General features: G+C 42.2%; 1 protein-coding gene across 3 annotated transcripts; it reads right to left on the bottom strand.

Moving 5' to 3' along the window:
- Positions 1 to 658: 658 nt before the first annotated feature.
- On the bottom strand, positions 659 to 20,137 carry TMEM52B (transmembrane protein 52B). Of its 3 annotated transcripts, none has more exons than XM_034935349.3 (6): positions 19,972 to 20,137; positions 12,797 to 12,944; positions 9,835 to 9,878; positions 7,063 to 7,101; positions 5,842 to 6,011; positions 659 to 2,565 (listed from the first exon to the last, which is right to left on the bottom strand). In XM_034935349.3, the coding sequence occupies exons 2-6, from the start codon at positions 12,848 to 12,850 to the stop codon at positions 2,321 to 2,323; spliced, it is 552 nt and encodes a 183-aa protein (XP_034791240.1). In that variant the 5' UTR covers positions 12,851 to 12,944; positions 19,972 to 20,137; the 3' UTR covers positions 659 to 2,320. The 3 variants fall into 3 exon arrangements, with proteins under 3 accessions (XP_034791240.1, XP_054951357.1, XP_063449070.1); XM_055095382.2 differs by lacking the exon at positions 19,972 to 20,137 and adding an exon at positions 11,621 to 11,707 and having other exon boundaries at positions 12,797 to 12,819; XM_063593000.1 differs by lacking the exon at positions 9,835 to 9,878.

Below are 20,137 nucleotides of genomic sequence, written 5' to 3'. Positions count from 1 at the left end.
CTAGTGACCAAATGGGGGAGTTATGGGAGTGAGAGACTCCATGTGACTGAGGAGCAGCACATGTGAAGCAGATTAGGAAAAAGCACACTATGGGATGGAGACAGGGGACAGGGTAGTAGCATGTCATGGTTGGAAGTGATTCTATATTTCAAATAAGGTGGTAGGGGCTAGGGAGTGGGTGTGGGGAAGAGAGATTCCTTTAGGATAAGACATTATAGGCAAGATTTCCCCCAAGATATTCTAATGCCAATGAACATTTTACCTTTGCCAAGTCTGTGATGTCCTGGTGCCTTAATAGAAGAGCCTAGAATGTCTTTTGGAATGTGTCTTTGATGACTAAATGACTCATTTGGCTGCAGTAAAACAAGGTCACTTCAGGCGCTATTAGCAATTCATGCATTTCAATAATTCCCAGAGCCAATTTGTTAAATGACTCAGGATAATTTCAGATCCCCAGCAGGTTATACTCAGAACATTTTTCCCTCCGGGCTGAGTGAGCATTCCAAGAATGTAGTTAACAAGGAGCTGCATAATCAGCCAATTCTTGGCTCTGTGTTGCCTCCTTGAGTTCTGGAGTTAATTAATTGCCTAATAAACAATTAGTTTTCTCAAATATTCCTTACCTCTACCCAGAACATATTACGAGGAATCACCTATATCTGTTGTTGTTTACCGCAATCAACAAGTATTTATTGATAAAAACAAAGCCATTTCAGGTGTGACAACAGTAACATAGTTGGCAAAAAGATAAATGGGAACATGGCTCTCAGATAAGTCATAGCAGGCAAGGGAAGGTTAGAAGACAGTAGGAAGAATAACATACATATGCATAACACTTTACAAATCATGCCACATATATTTAGCTTCTTTGATCTTCACAAAAACCTTCTGAGGTGTTATTATTTCCCGTTTTTTAGGGAGAAAACGGCTTTAAAGATTTCAGGCCAGGAGCAGGGGGTCAGGCCTCTAATTCCAGCACTTTGGGAGGCCAAGGTGGGCAGATCACCTGACGTCAGGAGTTCTAGACCAGACTGGCCAACATGGTGAAACCCCCTCTCCACTAAAAATACAAAAATTAGCTGGGCACGGTGGCAGGCAGCTGTAATCCCAGCTAGTCGGGAAGCTGAGGCAGAAGAATTGCTTGAATCCGGGAGGTGGAGGTTACAGTGACCTGAGACCATGCCATTGCATCCCAGCCTGGGCTACAAGAGCAAAACTCCATCTCAAAAAAAAAAAAGGATTTCAGTGACTTTTCTAAGGTGAGTAGTTTTTCCCTAAATGTGCGTCACTTCCTCGATTTTCCAATAATAATACTTTGGGAGGTGGTATGTTTTGTGGATAGATTAGCACTGTGCTGCGGCATGGTCCATGGGAAGCATCTCAACCAGGCTTAGTTCAGCATTTGGTTTTCGCGCCAAGAACTCGAGAGATGTGCAGATAGGCTCAAAGGAGAGAGTGTGTTTTCCACCATGGCTCCTCTAGGTGGCAGTGAGGGCCACCACTAGAGACTAGCGTGTGTCACTATAGAGGTGTTGTGGCTTTAAGTGGTCCAGGCAAAACAGGAAAGAAGTAAAGCAACACTATTCCTTTAGAGTTAAAACAGGGTGCAGGTATACATGCATGTGCGCACACATATGTGTTTGCAGCGCGGAGGAACTGAAGAATTAATCCAACTGTTACTGCACAGTATGGAGTTTTTCATACTGCTGAGGGGTAGGACCAGAGAGAAAGAAAGACTGATATTTGGCACGTAAATACTATACTGTGTTCTCTTAGCCCGTATCAGCAATCCCATCCCTAGCTTTTAGATATCCGAGTGGGTATGTTGTGCTGTCTAAGATGATCATTGTCATTCGGTGTAAAATCGATTGCTGTCTCAGGAGGAAAGATGCATGCATTCAGTGCATTAATGTCGATGGCCGTGCTAACACTGTTGTCTTTCTTTTCCAGTTTACCGCAATGGATTAGCTGACAGAGAGAGACACAACTTGCAGTATCATGTGGGTACAGGAATTTTATATGCACTCAATAGTTAAAGGAATTCAAGACACCTTGATGCTTTCCTGGTTTAGTAGTAATCAGTGTGGCTAGAGTTTACTTGCAGATTTTGGCCATTGGATACAAAATTAGAGTTCCCAGTTAGAGCATTCTGTATCGGGAGATATAAAGGCCTGTGAACGAAGAGTAAGAACCATCTTTCCCATAGAATGATGGTGTTAGATGCCATCTTAAAACTTCTGAGGGTTAGAAAAGTATGTGTTCCATTTTCCCACAGACTCTGGACATCACTCCACTCCTATTTATAAAATGACAGCTCTCATCAGTTCCAAGAGTCAACTATTCGAGTCGACTCCTTCTCTGTTGGAGGCAGCTGCTTTTCTTCAGGTACTGGGGGTAGATCAGGTGCTTTCTGCCCGCACATGGCTACTGTGAAGCGACTCATGTGAAGAGCTTCTTCATACCCTGGGAGGGTGTCCAAAGAGGAGGGCAGCTGGCCCAGGGAGCTGTGGGAGTGAGCCACAGCCAGGATCCTCCGAGCTGCAGGGCCAAACACCGACTGCAGAGCTGTGAAGAAAGAAGGAACAGAGCTAAGAAACTAAGGGAAACGGGACACCCTCAGACAGCAGAGACTTACTTCACACTTAACTGTCGCTTCATTTTTAACAAGTGTCCAAACTCATTGTCACTCCTTGCCCCAAATTTTATGAATATCCTTTGAAGCATGTTTACAACCCAGCTTCCTGCTCTGCTAGAAGGACCTGTTTTCTCTGGTAACCTCAAATAATCTAAAGAATGTTTCTGTATCTCTCTCTCTCTCTCTCTTTTTTTTTTTTGAGACGGAGTTTTGCTCTTGTTGCCCAGGCTGGAGTGCAATGCTGGATCTTGGCTCATTGCAACCTCCGCCTCCTGGATTCAAGTGATTCTCCTGCCTCAGCCTCCCAAGTAGCTGGGATTACAGGCGCCCACCACCATGCCCAGGTAATTTTTGTATTTTTAGTAGAGACAGGGTTTCACTATGTTGGCCAGGCTGGTCTTGAACTCCTGACCTCAGGTGATCCACCCGCCTTGGCCTCCCAAAGTGCTGGGATTACAGGAGTGAGCCACCGCACCCAGCCAAGAATGTTTCTGTATCCTGCAACTCAACCCTGCCCTTTCCCCTTTCAGACTTAGATCCCTTTCCCCCAGCCCCCGATACTATAGACTCCTTAGGATTATTTATTTTTACCTCATCTCTTTTCTTTCTTTCTTTTTTTTTTTTAGACAGGGTCTCACTCTGTCACCCAGGTTGGAGTGCAGTGGCACAATCTCGGCTCGCTGCAACCTCCGCCTCCCAGGTTCAAACAGTTCTCTCCTGCCTCATCCTCCCGAGTAGCTGGGATTACAGGCATGTGCCAACGTGCCTGGCTAATTTTTTTTTTTTTTTTTTTTTTTTTGAGACGGAGTCTCGCTCTGTCGCCCAGGCTGGAGTGCAGTGGCGCGATCTCGGCTCACTGCAAGCTCCGCCTCCCGGGTTCTCGCCATTCTCCTGCCTCAGCCTCCTGAGTAGCTGGGACTACAGGCGCCCGCCACCACGCCGAGCTAATTTTTGTATTTTCAGTAGAGATGGAGTTTCACTGCGTTAGCCAGGATGGTCTCGATCCCCTGACCTTGTGATCCACCCGCTTCGGCCTCCCAAAGTGCTGGGATTACAGGTGTGAGCCACCGTGCCCAGCCAACAAAAGTGCCTGGCTAATTTTTGTATTTTTAGTAGAGGTGGGGTTTCACCATGTTGGCCAGTCTGGTCTCAATCTCCTGACCTCAAATAATCCACCTGCCTCGGCCTCCCAAAGTTCTGGGATTACAAGCAGGAGCCACCATGCCCAGTTATCTTTTTTCTTTTTCTTTTTCTTCTTTTCCTTCCTTCCTTCCTTCCTTCCTTTCTTCCTTCCTTCCCTCTCTCTCTTTCTTTCTTTCCTTTTTTATTTTTTGATGGTGTCTCACTCTGTAGCCCAAGCTGGAGTGAAGTGGCGCCATCTCGGCTCACTGAAACCTCCGCTTCCTGGGCTCAAATGATTCTCGTGCCTCAGCCTCCCGAGTAGCTGGGACTACAAGCCCGTGCCACCATGCCCAGCTAAATTTTGTACGTTAATAGGGACGGGGTTTCACCATGTTGCCCAGGGTGGTCTCAAACTCCTGAGCTCAGATGATCTGCCCGCCTTGGCCTGAGCCACTGTGCCCAGCCTTGGTTATCCTTTTTTCCTAAGGTGACAGTGAGAAAGGGGAGGTAGGAAAGGTGAACAGCAACACATCATATCATTCTATTTTGTTGTTGTTGTTGTTTTGAGACAGGGTCTTTCTCTGTCGCTCACCCAGGCAGGAGTGCAGTGGCACGATCTCGACTCACTTCAACCTTTGCCTCCCGGGTTCAAGCGAGTGTCACGCCTCAGCTTCCCAAGTAGCTGGGATTGCAGGTGTGTGCCACCATGCCTGGCTAGTTTTTGTATTTTTAGTAGAGACGAGGTTTCACCATGTTGACCAGGTTGGTCTCGAACTCCTGACTTCAAGTAAGCCACCTGCCTCAGCCTCCCAAAGTTCTGGGATTACAGGCATGAGCCACTGCGCCCAGCCATCACTCTCTTTTCAAAATAAATATCCACATTTTGCCAGCTGGTGTTCTGACTGGTACTTGCTCCTCAATTTTAGGAAAGAACATAGTCCAGGCACAGTGGCTTATGCTTGTAATCTCAGCATTTTGGGAGACAGAGGCAGGTGAATCATGAGGTCAGGAGTTTGAGACCAGCCTGGCCAACATGGTAAATTGTCTCTACCAAGAATAAAAATAAACAAATAAATAAATAAAAATTAAAAAAATATATAGCCTGGTGTGGTGGTGGCTGCTTGTAATCCCAGCTACTCAGGAGGCTGAGGCATGAGAATCTCTTCAACCCAGGAGGCGGAGGTTGCAGTGAGCTGAGATCCCACCACTGCACTCCAGCCTGGGCAACAGAGGGAGACTCTGTCTCAAAAAAAGAAAGTAACCATTTTGGCCAGGCATGGTGGCTCACGCCTATAATCCCAGCACTTTGTGAGGCGGAGGCAGGTGGATCACAAGGTCAGGAGTTTGAGACCAGCCTGGCCAAGATGGTGAAACCTCGTGTCTACTAAAAATACAAAAATTAGCCAGGCGTGGTGCAGGTGCCTGTAATCTCAGCTACTCTGGAGTCTAAGGGAGAGAACTACTTGAACCAGGAAGGCGGAGGTTGCAGTGAGCCTGAGATTGCACCACTGCACTCCAGTCTGGGCAACAGAACGAGACTCCATCTCAAAAAAAAAAAAAAAAAAAAAAAAAAACCGTCATGGAAAGAATAGAACCACAGAAGAAAAGGGAAAGTGTCTTATAATCATTGAGAAAATGTTAAGGCTAAAATTTAGTGTATCAAGCCTTGAAGAATAAAGAACTGAAAGTACATGTCATTAATTTCTTTAAAAATATAAAATAGTATAGATAATAGAAAAAGTAGATTTCACAAAATCCAAGACATTTTGAAAAAGGCATCCGTTTGGAGTTCAAAATAGTTTTTAGCAAAGTAACTATTTATAAACTGGCTAATTCTTACTATTCAATATTTCCAATAGCCTCCAATATTTCATTTCTTTCTTTATCATGAGCCAGACAGACCCTTGAGAACACAGCTTCAGTGACAGCCCAGGTCACCGCACCATCAGGCTTCTGGGAATTGAAATTATTGTGAGTCCCGGAATCTTTAATATTACTCGATCAGTGGTTCTACACCTTTGCACCCTTTTCATTATTCCCTTAAATGGGGTCCTTCTCCCAGGTTAAAAGTTCAATGTACTCACATGTGATAGTGCTCTGGAGAGTGCTGTCGTGATCGAAAGCAATGACGGTCACTTCACAGGGTGGTGGGCCCCCATCTTCCCCATTTTGCTGGCGGCTCAGACAGCAGCAGCGGAAGCACAGGGACGTCAGGCCACACAGGAGAAGCAGCGCGCCAATCACCACCAGCAACCTGCAAAAGCCCACGGGGCGAGTGGGAGCTCTGGGATCTGGCTTTTTTCCCAGCTGTGCTGTAACCAGTCTTTAATGTCTGTGCTTTGATTCTTGTTTAAACATTTTATAGAATAATTATAAATATTTTAATTTATAATTTTAATTTCAAGGCTTTTGCTTTATAGATACACCTCCTTATTTTGTCAGCTGCAGTAAGTCAATTCATTAGAACAAATAGTAAGACATTTAAGGTAGTTTGGGGGGCTGCTTCTTTTTTCTTTTCTGAGACAGAGTCTTGCTCTGTTGCCCAGGCTGGAGTGAAGTGGCACGATCTCAGCCTTCTGAGTAGCCAGTACTATAGGCACATGCCACCACGCTCGACTAATTTTTTTTTTTTTAGACGGAGTTTCGCTCTTGTTGCCCAGGCTGAAGTGCAGTGGCACAATTTCAGCTCACCGAAACCTCTGCCTCCTGGGTTTAATCAATTCTCCTGCCTCAACCACCCCAGTAGCTGGGATTACAGGCATGTGCCACCACGCCCAGCTAATTTTGTATTTTTAGTAGAGACGGAGTTTCTCCAGGTTGGTCAGGCTGGTCTCGAACTCCTGACCTCAGATAATCCACTGTCTCAGCCTCCCAAAGTGCTAGGATTACAGGTGTGAGCCACTGCGCCCAACTTTTTTTGTATTTTTAATAGAGATGGGGGTTTCTTTATTTTGCTCAGGCTGGTCTCAAACTCCTGGCCTCAAAGTGATCTGCCTGCCTCAGCCTCCCAAAGTGTTGGGATTACAGGTGTGAGCCACCACGCCCGGCCAGGCTCTGCTTTTTAATTCACTAAAGTAATCTTCGTTGAGATATTTCTAGAACAGACTCCGAGGGAAGGACACAGTAATGGTTTGATGTTTGTGGAGGAGATGGTATTGAAAAAGGAAATCCTGACATATTGTCACATAGGTAGTGATGAAGTAATGAAATCTTACTCCACGAGATGCTAAGTAAGTAGGCAGGTTGTCATTTTTAATGGCCTTGAGGAATACAGTGTCTTTCTGGGTATTATAAGTGAAACTTACCATATATACCAGAGATGTACCCAGTCTGTGGTCAGGCAACTATAAAGAAAGAATAAAGTTTTCTACATTAAAAATATAGTCAATCCCTGTTATAACTCCAGACTCAGAAATATGAGTTACAATATGATGTGATACCTTGTTATAAATAAAGCACCATGGGTTATCTTTTTAAAATTCACTGTAGCTAGTTGAATCTTTTGCCAAATGATATGCTTTAAATAGTACTTTATACTATAGATGGCATTGTCTGAGTCATTTTGTAAATCATTATAAAACAAACTAGTGATCATTAGAAGTGTCCATAGAAAACATGTCTGTGCCTATTGCAAACATTTATGATAAAAATTACCAAGAAAGGGCCAGGTGCGGTGCCTCATGCCTGTAATCCCAGCACTTTGGGAGGCTAAGGCTGGCAGATCAAGAGGTCAGGAGTTGGAGACCAGCCTGGCCAACATAGTGAAACCCCATCTCTACTAAAAATACAAAAATTAGCCGGCCGTGGTGACGCCATCTCAAAAAGAAAAAGAAAAAATACTAAGAAAGAACTTGGAATGCAAGTTTACAAAGAGTAACTTTGAAAATGGATGTGAAAGTTAAGGCTTGTGTATATTTGAGGTCAATAAAATGTAAACATAAAGAAAATTTCAGTTATGAGTACGAAAGTCATACAATCACATTTGTAATTTATCTTTTGCAAGCTGTTGCAACACTCCCACTGAGAATGTAGGAAAAAAAAACTTAGTTTCTTCCTGCTATACTCTCCCAACCCTCTGACACCAGATGTGGGTGGGTGAGGATTTCCGCACACACCAGGCAAGCAATCTTCCAGCAACAGACAACAGCTGAGCGTCCTCTAATTCAATTCAATGCCAACACCACCTGCCTGGAGATAGGATCCGATCCCATAGGGTGAGGACTCAGTCCCCTAGACGGCTCCCCAGAATTCTGATGCCAATCACAAGTTGTTTTGCCTGTGCTTCTGACCTACTGGTTATAAATTGGGGGTTCCCTGACTCCCTCTTGAGGTTGCATTAATTTGTTAGAGCAGCTCACAGAACTCCAGGAAACACTTACATCTACAGTTTATTACAAAGAATATTACCGAGGATGCGGATGAAGAGATGCGTAGAGCAAAGCATGTGGGAAGGGGCACGGAGCTTGCAGGTCTTCCAAGTGCGCCACCCTTCAGAAACCCCTGCCTGTTCAGCTGTACAGAAACTCTTCAAATCCATCCTTTGGGATTTTCATGAAAGCCTCATTATGTAGGCGTGATTGATTAAATCATTGGCCATTGATGATCAACTTAAACTTCAGCCCCTCTACTTTCCTTGGATGTTGAGGGGTGAGGCTTTAAGCATTCTGCATTGGTCCTTCCAATGACCAGCCCCATCCTAAATCTACCTAGGGGCTGCCAGCCACCAATCAACTCATTAGCATGCAAAATGATGCTACTTACTTTGGGGATTTTAGAAGTTGTATGCTAGGAGATAGGGACAAAACCAAATATATATTCTCACAATATCACACCCATTGTAAAGAGTACCCTAATTTTTCACATCCAGGATCAAAACTAATTTGCATATCCACTGAGACCAAACAGGAAGAGGGAAAAAAGTAGAAGCCAACTTTACCATGATGAAAGCTAAATAATGTTCTGAGTTCACTATGGCAATTGTAAATTTTCTCTGTAAGAATGAAAAAAAAATAGGGATTGTATGGGAGAAGGAGAAGATAAGTTCAGGAATTGGAGAATGAGGGGAGGCAAAACATTTGTGTATCTTTGAAGAGTAGTAAATTTTGTTATTTAATAATTCTTTCTGATACAGGAATCTACTGAAATCTAGTGAATCTATTTTTATTCTCTGGTCACACATTTATAGAAAATATAGTTTTGTTTTTTTTTTCACTGAACAATGACTCCTCTTGGTTTTCCCACATTTCTTACTTGTTGAAAACTCTTCTAGTTCTAATTAGACTCTGGTTTATAGGAAAGGACTCTTCCTATGGTGGAAGATGTGTAAAACCTCAGAAAGCAGGTGTCAAGTAGTCAACACCCAATTTGCATGTGACAGGTAATCAAGGCCATCACCCTTTCCCTGGGTTTAATAGACCTGGCTATTGGGAAACCCTTCCCATGGCTAAATATGTATTTTTCTTCATCCTAAACACGTTTTTATTCAAAGTGCCACTACTTTTTAAAATTTGTATTTTATAGTTCCTTTAAGTGGAATGATTCTTTTGCATTTTTATCTTCATGTCCTCTGTGTCTACATAAGACTTAAGTGTGACAGGTTTGGATTAGTTGATAACTACATCAAAGTGATAGCTAAATGAAGTCTGCCCAATAAATGTTAACATGCCCTAAAAACTAGAAAATACTTTCCCAATTTAAAGTAATAATGTTACTTTGGAAATCACCCAAATATATATGCCAGTGACTAGATACTAAACCGTCTGTCCTGGTGAGTCACTGAGGAGCAGGGCTAAGGAAGTCTTTTGCAAGTCTCTATGACTGTCTAAGTTGAGATTAATCGTGCTGCTTTGATGGGAAGATTGGCTTTGGGTAAAAACATGCTGTCAGCAGTGTTATTTTGAGCGCTTAAGATGACAAAAACACGTCTTTATTTTGTGATAAGTCATCTATGAGATCTATTACTTAAGTAAAAATAAATAAAAGGAAGTCATAGATGTCTAATGACATCTTGACTCTCTTTTGGGGTAGTGATGTTTTGGTCTGTTGCTCCTTCCTCCCAGCTTGAACTCTATACTTACTGTTCAGGATTACCACAGTTTTCCTCACATCTCGTCCCAGAAAGCTGTAGAAAGAGAAATTGTCTTATACAGGGAAATTGTTTTGGCCACTGTGCTCAGCTGCCTACCAATCATCTCTCATGGTTGTGCTGTGTTACATCAAGCAGTAAGAAGGTCACGGTCATAGGGGCGGTCTATTTAGGACTGCCATTTTCATCTCTCCCATACTTGCTGGCTTTTGTACTTGAGGTAAGGGAACCTTGAAGAACAAATATCTCATCTGTTGTGTTGATGGTGGGTGAGCATCACCCTTTGTGAATGAGAGGTAGCCATTTACATTAATTTGTTTGTAGTAGAAAATTCCTGATCTCTCTGTCCCTTGGGATATTGCCATTGTCCTCCTAATTCCTGCCCAGTTGAATTCTACACCACTGCTCTTTTTTTATCCTGTTAGTGTGACAATTACTATACAAAGGAAGAAGGGGAAAAGCGAGGGGGCCAGTGGGACAGAGAGTCTTATTTATTGAATAGCTACTAGATGCCACTCAGACTGCTAACAAGTTTTTTTTTTTTTTTTTTTTTTTTTGAGTCTTGCTCTGTCACCCAGGCTGGAGTGCAGTGGCGTGATCTTGGCTCACTGCAACCTCTACCTCCCGGGTTCAAGCAATTCTCCTGCCTCAGCCTCCCGAGTAGCTGGGACTACAGGCACGTGCCACCACGCCTGGTTAATTTTTGTATTTTTAGTAGACACAGGGTTTCACCATGTTGGCCAGGCTAGTCTCGAACACCTGACCTCAAGTGACCCACCCACCTCCGCCTCCCAAAGTGCTGTTGGGATTACAGGCGTGAGCCACCACGCCCGGCCATGAACTCTTAATATTTCATAACATTTAATCACAATAACCCTCTTGGTGGGTATATTTAACCTTATCTTGAAAGGTTAAGGGACTAAGGCACAGGGTTTTAAGTAATGTGACCAGGCCAGGCGTGGTGGCTCACGCCTGTAATCCCAGCACTTTGGGAGGCCAAGGTGGGCAGATCACGAGGTCAGGAGTTCGAGACCAGCCTGGCCAACATGGTGAAATCCCGTCTCTACTAAAAATACAAAAATTAGCCCGGCGTGGTGATGTGCGCCTGTAATCCCAGCTACTCTGGAGGTTGAGGCAGGAGAATTGCTTAAACCCGGGCAGTGGAGGTTGCAGTGAGCCGAGATCATGCCACTGCACTCCAGCCTAGGCGAGCAAGACTCCATCTTGGAAAAAAAAAAATGACCAAATGTACACACCTATTGAGGCAGACAGAATTCAAATCAAACTCTATCATAGATATGTGTTGGATGAATTAATAGCACTGGGGACAAGTTTGCTCTAACAATTCCTTGACATTGCTATCAAGTCCCTTCTACTCCTTTTACAGAAAACAAAAAAACAAACAAAACTGTCCACTCTTTCTTCTACCTGATTTTTTAGTTGACTTCCTCTTTCAAAAACCCATTCAAGGCTGGGTGGTGGCTCACACCTGCAATCCCACCACTTTGGGAGGCCGAGGTGGGTGGATCACTTGAGGTCAGGAGTTCGAGATCAGCCTGACCAACATGGTGAAACCCCATCTCTACTAAAAAAATACAAAATTAGCCAGGCGTGGTTGTGCATGCCTGTAATCCCAGCTACTTGGGAGGCTGAGGCAAGAGAATTGCTTGAACCCAGGAGGCGGAGGTTGCAGTCAGCCAAGATCGTGCCATTGCACTCTAGCCTGGGTAACAAGAGCAAAACTCCATTTAAAAACAACAACAACAACAACAACAAACCATTTAAGTAAACTCAATTCTAGAAGTTGCTTCTGTCTTCTAATAACTTGAGTGATCTGATATTTCAGGAAAGCAACCACAAAGGCCCTAGAAAAGAAACAGATTTGTAACTATTGGGAGTTTATGGTGGGTAGTGAAGGGGTAAGGAGACACACATTCTCAAGACCTGTCAGTTGGAAAGGATCTGTAAAAGGATTAATAGCCAGCCTTTGCAGATAACATTTGAGAAACCCGTGTTTGTGTTTTCATTGGAAAGAAATGGCCACTAAGGATGAAAAAGCGTGTGTTTCCTCTACGCAACCATGGTACTTTCTTTCACTTTCTTCACTAAAGATAAGAGAAGCCTAAAGTGCTCAGCAGAGAAAATGCTACTTTTCAGGCTTGTTGCAAAGAGAAAAGAAAGGAAAAATGAAGGGAAGAGAAGGCAAAGGGAGTGAAGAGGAAGCAAAAAGAAAATATAAGAAAAAATGGATTTTCAGATACCACTTTAACTGTTCTATTAGCAAAAAAAAAAAAAAAAAAAAAAAAAAAAAACATACAGCCCACTCTGTACGGGGGCCATACGGGAATCTGAGACTATCCAGTTTTCTTCATTTGCTCTCCTTCTTGCTAGATGGCATAGCTCTATAAACTTCCCTGTGACGATTGTTTAGAATCCCTCAGTCCAGTGACCCTTTTCTCCACTAATGGATTACTCAGAGACTTCTGATTCATTGTGGGGCCCAAAATATTTTAAAAGAGCCCTGCCTCTCTTATTTCTAGACTAGAGGTACCTAAACTGCTAGAACAGGATTAGAAATTCCTGGATGGGAAATTCCGTTTAGGGGAATTACACACCTAGTTTTCATAATTTGTTTGGAATTTTGAGGGATGGGTGATAAGATGCTGAAAGAGATAAAATACTTCAGCGGCACTTCTAAAGTGCCACGGCAATCCTGCTTGTTTCCATGCTCACTCTAATTTCTGTCCCCCTTTTCCTTGTCATTGCCATCAGTCACACATGCATCTATGCAATCTCGTAATACTAAGGAAACTTTGTAGTTTATTCATTTCCCTATGACCCCCTGGGTTCTGTATATGTCTCCCCACCCCGCAGTTCATTTCCTTTCAGATTCTTCTGAGAGTTGATTAATCTGGGGAAAAATACTCTTTCTGCCTTTTCACCACTGAACTCACCAGGATGAAATACAGCAGGGCTGAGGCCGCCACGACATGAACTCGGACTCCCATCGGGCTGAATTCCTGCTTCTTCAGAATCTTGCACTGGGCATCCGTTGCCTCCTTTCAATGCTCTGTGCCATATTTTACTTCTTGACCTAGAATTCTTAAGGAGAGAAACTTTTCTCAGGAATTTATCAGCTTTTCTCTCTCTCGTTCTCTCTGTCTCCTCCTACTCGCTCTGGCTGTTATTTTCTATGGCTTTTCCCTCCTCTTTTTTCCTGTATTTCTTCTTTATTCTTATTACTATTTCTATGGCCTCCACATTTACTTCCTTTTGCCTTCTTTCTTTCCGTTACACTATTAATTCTTTCTACATCTTTAAGTTTCTTTCTCCTACCGCTCCCAAAAAGGAGACATTCAAAGAGGACATATGTGTCCTCTGAATGAAGTATTTTTCTAGACAGCGATGAAAAACTTGGCTTTGAGGATGGTCAAAGGCAGATTGCTGGTGACCAAATATATTCCTTTCTTCATCAGAAAACTGGTAATATTCTTGATCCTTCACCAGAGTACTCCAGCGTGACTGTTGCAGGGTGAAAGTCACCCTGCTAATCTCCTTTCTTCTCTCTCCGTGTGATTAACAACCCCTTCTTGCTCTTTGAAACCCTCCCCTTCGCTATGTTGATCATCAACTCTCCTGGTTCTGGGTCATTTATCCCTAACCACTGGGGGAAGACTGAGAGGTTGCCAAATGAACAGGAAAGCCATCTCATCTTCGGAGAAAACAGACTTGAAGATGAGAAATCAAGTTGGAAGATTCGAATTTTCATGTGTTATCAGTGACATCTTCCTCCACCCTGACTTCACTTCCCATTGAAATAGATAACTGAGAAAGACATTTTTTTAAAACCAAATTTTAAAAAAGCAAATGTATAGGTTTCTTTCTTTCTTGCCTTTTCTTTGTTCCTTCTTTCTCTCTCTTTCTCTCTCTCTCTCTCTCTTTGGTTAAGTAGTGATGTGATTGAGAAATAAGTCTTGTCACTCAGGAAAATAAAACCTAAGGTTAGAGTAAAAACAAGCACACATGCAAGAGCATAGAATACTTTTTTTTTTTTTTTTTTTTTGAGACGGAGTCTTGCTCCGTCACCCAGGCTGGAGTGCAGTGGCGCTATCTCGGCTCACTGCAAACTCCGCCTCCTGGGTTCATGCCATTCTCCTGCCTCAGCCTCCCGAGTAGCTGGGAATACCGGCGCCCACCACCACGCCCGGCTAAGTTTTTTTGTGTTTTTAGTAGAGACGAGACGGGGTTTCACCATGTTAGCCAGAATGGTCTCGATCTCCTGACCTCATGATCCGCCCGACTCGGCCTCCCAAAGTGCTGGGATTACAGGCGTGAGCCACCGTGCCTGGCCTAGAATACTTAAAATGAAACAAAGCTATAGAAACAAATGTGGCCGGGTGCCATGGCTCATGCCTGTAATCCCAGCACTTTGGGAGGCCAAGGCGGGCTGATAACTTCGGCCAGGAGTTTGAGACCAGCCTGGAGAACATGATGAAACCCTTTCTCTACGAAACATACAAAAATTAGCTCTGTGTCATGGCAGGCACCTGTAATCCCAACTACTTGGGAGGCTGAAGCAGGAGGGCCACTTGAACCCAGAAGGCAGAAGTTGCAGTGAGCCGAGATCACACCACTGCACTCCAGCCTGGGTGATAGAGCGAGAATCTGCCTCAAAAAAGCAAAATATTAAAAGAAACAAAAGAATGCTGTATGAATGATTTATACTTAAGTAGGTGATCTTTTACTTAATACCAAATGTTTAATAAAAAATTATTATTATTATTATTATTATTATTATTATTTGAGACAGAGTCTGTCACCAGGCTGGAGGGCAGTGGTGCAATCGCGGCTCACTGCAACCTCTGCCTCCTGGGTTCAAGCAATTCTCCTGCCTCAGCCTCCTGAGTAGCTGGGGTTATAGACACCTGCCACGACACCCAGCTAACTTTTCTATTTTCAGTAGAGACAAGGTTTTACCATATTGGCCAGGCTGGGATAAGAAAAGTAGATGTTAGTTTACAGTGATATATCTATCTCATAAGAATTGAATAAAACCTCCTTTCAGGGCCTTTCTAGCTCAGTAAATCTAATTATGCTGAGTGATTGTGGAAGGGAGACTCTTGGGTGAGCTGATCATACTCTGAGGGTCCTCACACATAGCTTGATGATGGGATATGAGAATGCAGGATATAAACTGGTTTTGTTCTCAGCTAAGGAAAACAAATAATGAGAAAATGGCCCGGTACCATACTGGTGATTTAAAATCTGTCAGTTTCAAGACGAAATGAGCACTGACAGTCTTTTATTTTTTATTTTTTTAAATTAGGCAACTGGGGTTAGGATGAAGAGTGATTTCCAGATTTCAGTAGAAGACTTGGCAAGGTGGAAAGTATTTTATAGGACAAGGAGAGCAGGGCTTTAGGTGGCCTTCCACTAAATTATTATGTAATTCCTCCAGTCCTTAATGTTCCCATTCATACAACAGGAGCAGAATACCCACTTGACCTGCTTTAGATGTTATTTCCTAGAGAAAATAAAATAAGAGACAGGAAAGCATTTTGAATAGGATATTTCTATCATGAGTGCCCTGTACGTAGGGAACCCATCATGAAACTTTCCCTTCTTTTTTCCTTGACAGAAAGACAGTAGAGCACCAAGACCTAAAGCCTAGCCAGGATACCTGGGTTTAAATACTTGGTTTTGTCACTTATGAGCTGTGTGATCTTGGAGCAGGTTATTAGACTTCTATTGGCTCATTTTCATTTTATATAAAATGGGGGTAATAGTAGTAATATTTACTTGATAGCCTTATACAGATTAAATAAGTTAATATGTGTAAAATGAATATAACAGTCCTGATATTTTTTGTATTTGCTAAGACTATTTTGATTTTCACTAAATTTTACCAGTGACCTTTACTTTCAAGATTCTGGATAATTACTGTCCTTTATGCTTCTCTTGTATATTTTTATACCATTCCCTGTCCAGACCACATTTTAGTCTCCTGATATTCTAATTCTTGAATATTTTCCCTTGCTAGCCTGGCCACCTTTTCTCCCAACCACGCCAGCCTTCACCTGCCTAAACAGGTTTGCTGGTTAACATGACTCCCCGCTCACATTGCACTTTTCTAACACGTAATTGCCATCATCTTTTTGCCCTCCAGCTTCCAAACAGGTTTGAACAAAATAGGTTCTGTTAATGACTTCCTTGTGACTTTCCTTTCTTAGAATTATTACTACCATTTTTTTTTCTCACCAGATTAGTCCCTGGAAAAATAAAAGTTTGTTTTTATCCTAATGAATGAGATTATGCCTTGGGGCAGCTTTAACTCTGAATCCTGTCCCTAACCAAGCCTCCATATAGGGAATGATGAAAGAAGAAAGATAATTCAGACAAGAAGACTGAACGAAGTACACTTTGGACAGGTACAGAAAGGCAGGTAGCTGGGGTAGAGGGAAATGGTCTCATTACAATCCTATACAATCTTGTGCAGTTCCATTAAGCTTGTGAATCATTAGCTTATGCCCAGGTAGTTAAGGACTTGGAGTGGAACCAGTAGAGGGTGCATGTACATAGAGTTTTACACCTATGCTTCAGGGAATTGTTATACAACTGGTGTAACAAGTGTAGCCAAACAAATTGCTTACTTCTGGTTCCATTGATCATTCTCCTTTTGACCTTGCCTAAGTCAGGTGGCCAACTTTGGATTTCTTTCCTCTCTGTGCCTCAATAAAATAGAGGCCAGGACTCTGAGGCATCAACCTCAAACTATAAGTCAGTGGGTAGGGCCACAGCCCTGACTTAAAAATAAATAATATAGCAGAAGAAGTTTCATCTTTGCAACCCTTGGGAGATCCCTTGGGAAGTGTTTCTGTCTGATAAGCCAAGATCACAGCATAGGGATTGAGTGACAGCTTCAAAGGCACTGAAATCAGTAAAAAGATTAGAGTTAAAAAAGTTAAACAAGACAGAAGGATTCAGTTTATCATAGAATGTTTTAGGTTGATATGCTGTGTAACACATCACCACAAATTATGTGAGCAGCAAGGTAAAACAATGTACTTTTATTATTTCAAAGTATCTGTGAGTCAGAAGTGTGGGCACAACTTAGTTGGGTCCTCTGCTTGATGTCTCACAAGGCTGCAGTCAAGGTGGCTGCTGGGCTGCACTCTCATCATGCATTCTCAGGTGAGCCTGGGAAGATTCACTTGCAAGCTCCCTCAGGCAGAATTTATTTCTCTATGGCTGCAGGATCCATTTAAGCTTGCATTTAAAAATCTAGACAGGGAGATAAAGATGGAAATAGGAGAGGGAGAGTGACTTTAGCATAATAGTCACTATAACTTACATAAGCACGCGTAGATGATCACATACATTCCAGCACCTCTGCTACACTCCAAGTCATAGGTCTCACTCACACTCAAGGGGAAGGATTACACAAGATCCTGAACACCAGGAGGCAGGAATAATGAGAGCCCTCTAAAATTTTTCAAATCTGTCCAGTTATCTGCCACACAAGGACTGTAGAAACTATCCCACTGATCTTTAAAAACAGGATAAACCCAAACGTCCATCAATGGATAAATAAAATGTAGAATGTGGTTTATACATACAATGGAATATTATACAGACTTTAAAAGGAACAAAATTCTGACACATGCTACCACATTGATAATTGTTGAAGACATAATGCTAAATAAAATAATTTAGATACAAAAGGACAAATATTGTATGATTCCACCAGTATGAGGTGCCTAAAATAAACCAATTTATAGAAACAAAAAAATGGAACGGTGGTTTCCAAGAAAGGAGAAAGGAATTGGGATTTGTATTAGGTCTGTGCAGAGAAAGAGGATCAATACGCTGTGTACATACATAGAAATAGATTTATTATAAGGAATTGGCTTGTATGATTATAGAGCCTGGTAATTTAAAATCTGGAGTGTGGGCTGCCAGACTCGGCCAGCGAGTGGAGAACTGGGAGAGTTGATGGCTGAGTTCCAGTCCATAGACAGCTGGAGGATTCTTTCTTATTTGGGGGAAGGTTAGAAGCTTTTTGTTCTTTAGGCCTTCAACTTTTGGACGAGGCCCACCTACATTATGCAGCGAAATCTACTTTCCTCTGCTGATTAATATGTTAATCTCATTTAAAAGCACCCTGTCTGAGAACCCCGTGACCCAGTCAAGAAGACACAGAAGGCCAGCACGGTGGCTCACGCTTGTAACCCCAGCACTTTGGGAGGCTGAGGCAGGCGGATCACTTGAGGACAGGAGTTCAAGACCAGCCTGGCCAACATGGTGAAACCCTGTCTCTACTGAAAATACAAAACAATTAGCCGGGAGGGGTGGCGGGCACCTGTAATCCCAGCTACTCAGGAGGCTGAGGCAGGAGAATTGCTTGAACCCAGGAGGCGGAGGTTGCAGTGAGCCGAGATCATGCCATTGCAATCCACCCTGGGTAACAAGGGCGAAACTCCATCTCAAAAACAAACAAACAAAACACATGAAATTCACCATCACAGGAGTTATTGCTTGGTGGGTATAGAGTTTCAGTTGGGGAAGATGAAAAGTTCTGGAGATGGATGGTGGTGATGGCTGCACAACAATGTAAATGTACTTAATGCCACTGAAGAGTACACCTTAAAATGGTTGAAATGGTAAACACTTTATGTTCTATAATATTCATGGCATCCAAAATAACTGAGTCACTGTAGAAATGATAATGTGCCCTTTTCAGTGTGATATCGTTTCAGTATTTTTTAATTCTTTTTTTTTTTTTTTTAAATGGAGTCTCGCTCTGTTGCCTGGGCTGGAGTACAGTGGCACAATCTCAGCTCACTGAAAATGAAAAGCATTTTCATTTTCCACCTCCCAAATAGCTGGGATTATAGGCTTGCAACCAGGCCCAGCTAACTTTTGTATTTTTAGTTGTGACAGGGTTTCATCATGTTGGCCAGGCTGGTCTCGAACTCCTGACCTCAGTGATCCACCCCCCTCAGCCTCCCAAAGTGCTGAGATTACAGGCATGAGCCACTGCACCTGGCCAACTTTTTCAATTTGTTCTCAAATACTCTGCACATAATAAAAGGAATATAGGAAACAGGGAGGAGGAGGGAAATGGAATCCTAATTAGGCTGTCAATATTGGTAATTTTTCCTAATAGTTTCCTATATGTTTTATTTATGAATTTATTTTTCCATTCTTCCTTTGTGTATTCTTTTCTTTGCACTTTTTCTTCCTGGAGTAATTTAAAGTAAATGCCAGATATCATATCATTTTGCTTATAAATACTTCCTTCAGAAGACATCTCTAATAGATATATATCTGGTTAGGAGGTTGTCAAGGGAAAATAGAAAAGTATTCTATCAGTAAATACATATAGACATACTTATGGGTCTGTCATGTGAGCATCTTTGTGACATGAGTCAATCATGGATTTTACTGAAATACATTATTTGATGGGTAATTCAACTGTGCTGAATATTAGTACTATACTAATAATTATTATTTTTTGGGTTCTTATTATGCTCCAAGTACAAAGCTTGTCGTTTTTAACCAGCGTGTCATTTGAATTCCTATAGCAACGTGACATTTTTCACAAACCTAGTGTAAAAAAGCTTATTATTTTTACCCAGCATGTCATTTGAATTCCTATAACAATGTTATCAGGTAGACATTATCCCTAATTTCCAGACATGTCATTTGAATTCCTATAACAATTTTATCAGGTAGACATTATCCCTAATTTCCAGACAAAGACATAGATTCAAAGTATTAAGATTTCCCAAGATTGTAGACTAAAGGAAAGTACTGAAACTAGCTCTTTCTGCTTTCAAAGTGCTCTCTGCTGCTACGTTACACTGGCACTGCATGAACTAGTAGCCCCAGATAAATTCTAAAATCACCCAGGACACACCATCGCTGGAAATGGGAGCCATATGTGATTCACCCCAAAATTCTTAGATCCATTGCCAGATAAAACAGTGAAAATCAAAAGAGAATATATGTGATTTGTAAAAGACACCATATAGAAACAGTCTGCTAATGAAATTAACAAACAAACATTGGAATCAAATATTTTGGCCCATAATTCTGGCACATTTTTTACAAATGTAGTGTGACTTACTCTCTTTGAATTTCAGTTTCTGTCTCTGAAGAGTGGGTACAATATCTCTCCTCTGATGCTCATGAAAAATAGTTTTCCCTTTCATAAATTACTTAGCGAAATATCCTGAAACACCTTCAGAATCACCACTTTCTCCACCTGCAATACACATAACTCAAGAATTTGC

This window comes from Pan paniscus, chromosome 10, assembly GCF_029289425.2.
Source record: "Pan paniscus chromosome 10, NHGRI_mPanPan1-v2.0_pri, whole genome shotgun sequence".
Classification (NCBI taxonomy): Eukaryota; Metazoa; Chordata; class Mammalia; order Primates; family Hominidae; genus Pan; species Pan paniscus.
This window is presented reverse-complemented; position numbering and strand designations above follow the sequence as displayed.

Coding starts and splice junctions, on each gene's coding strand:
- TMEM52B (XM_034935349.3), bottom strand. CDS start 12,850: ATGGGAGTCCGAGTTCATGTCGTGGCGGCCTCAGCCCTGCTGTATTTC. Junction 7,102..9,834: donor AACTGTGGTAATCCTGAACA/GTAAGTATAGAG, acceptor CTTTCTTTATAG/TTGCCTGACCACAGACTGGG. Junction 6,012..7,062: donor GTACATCTCTGGTATATATG/GTAAGTTTCACT, acceptor GGGCTTTTGCAG/GTTGCTGGTGGTGATTGGCG.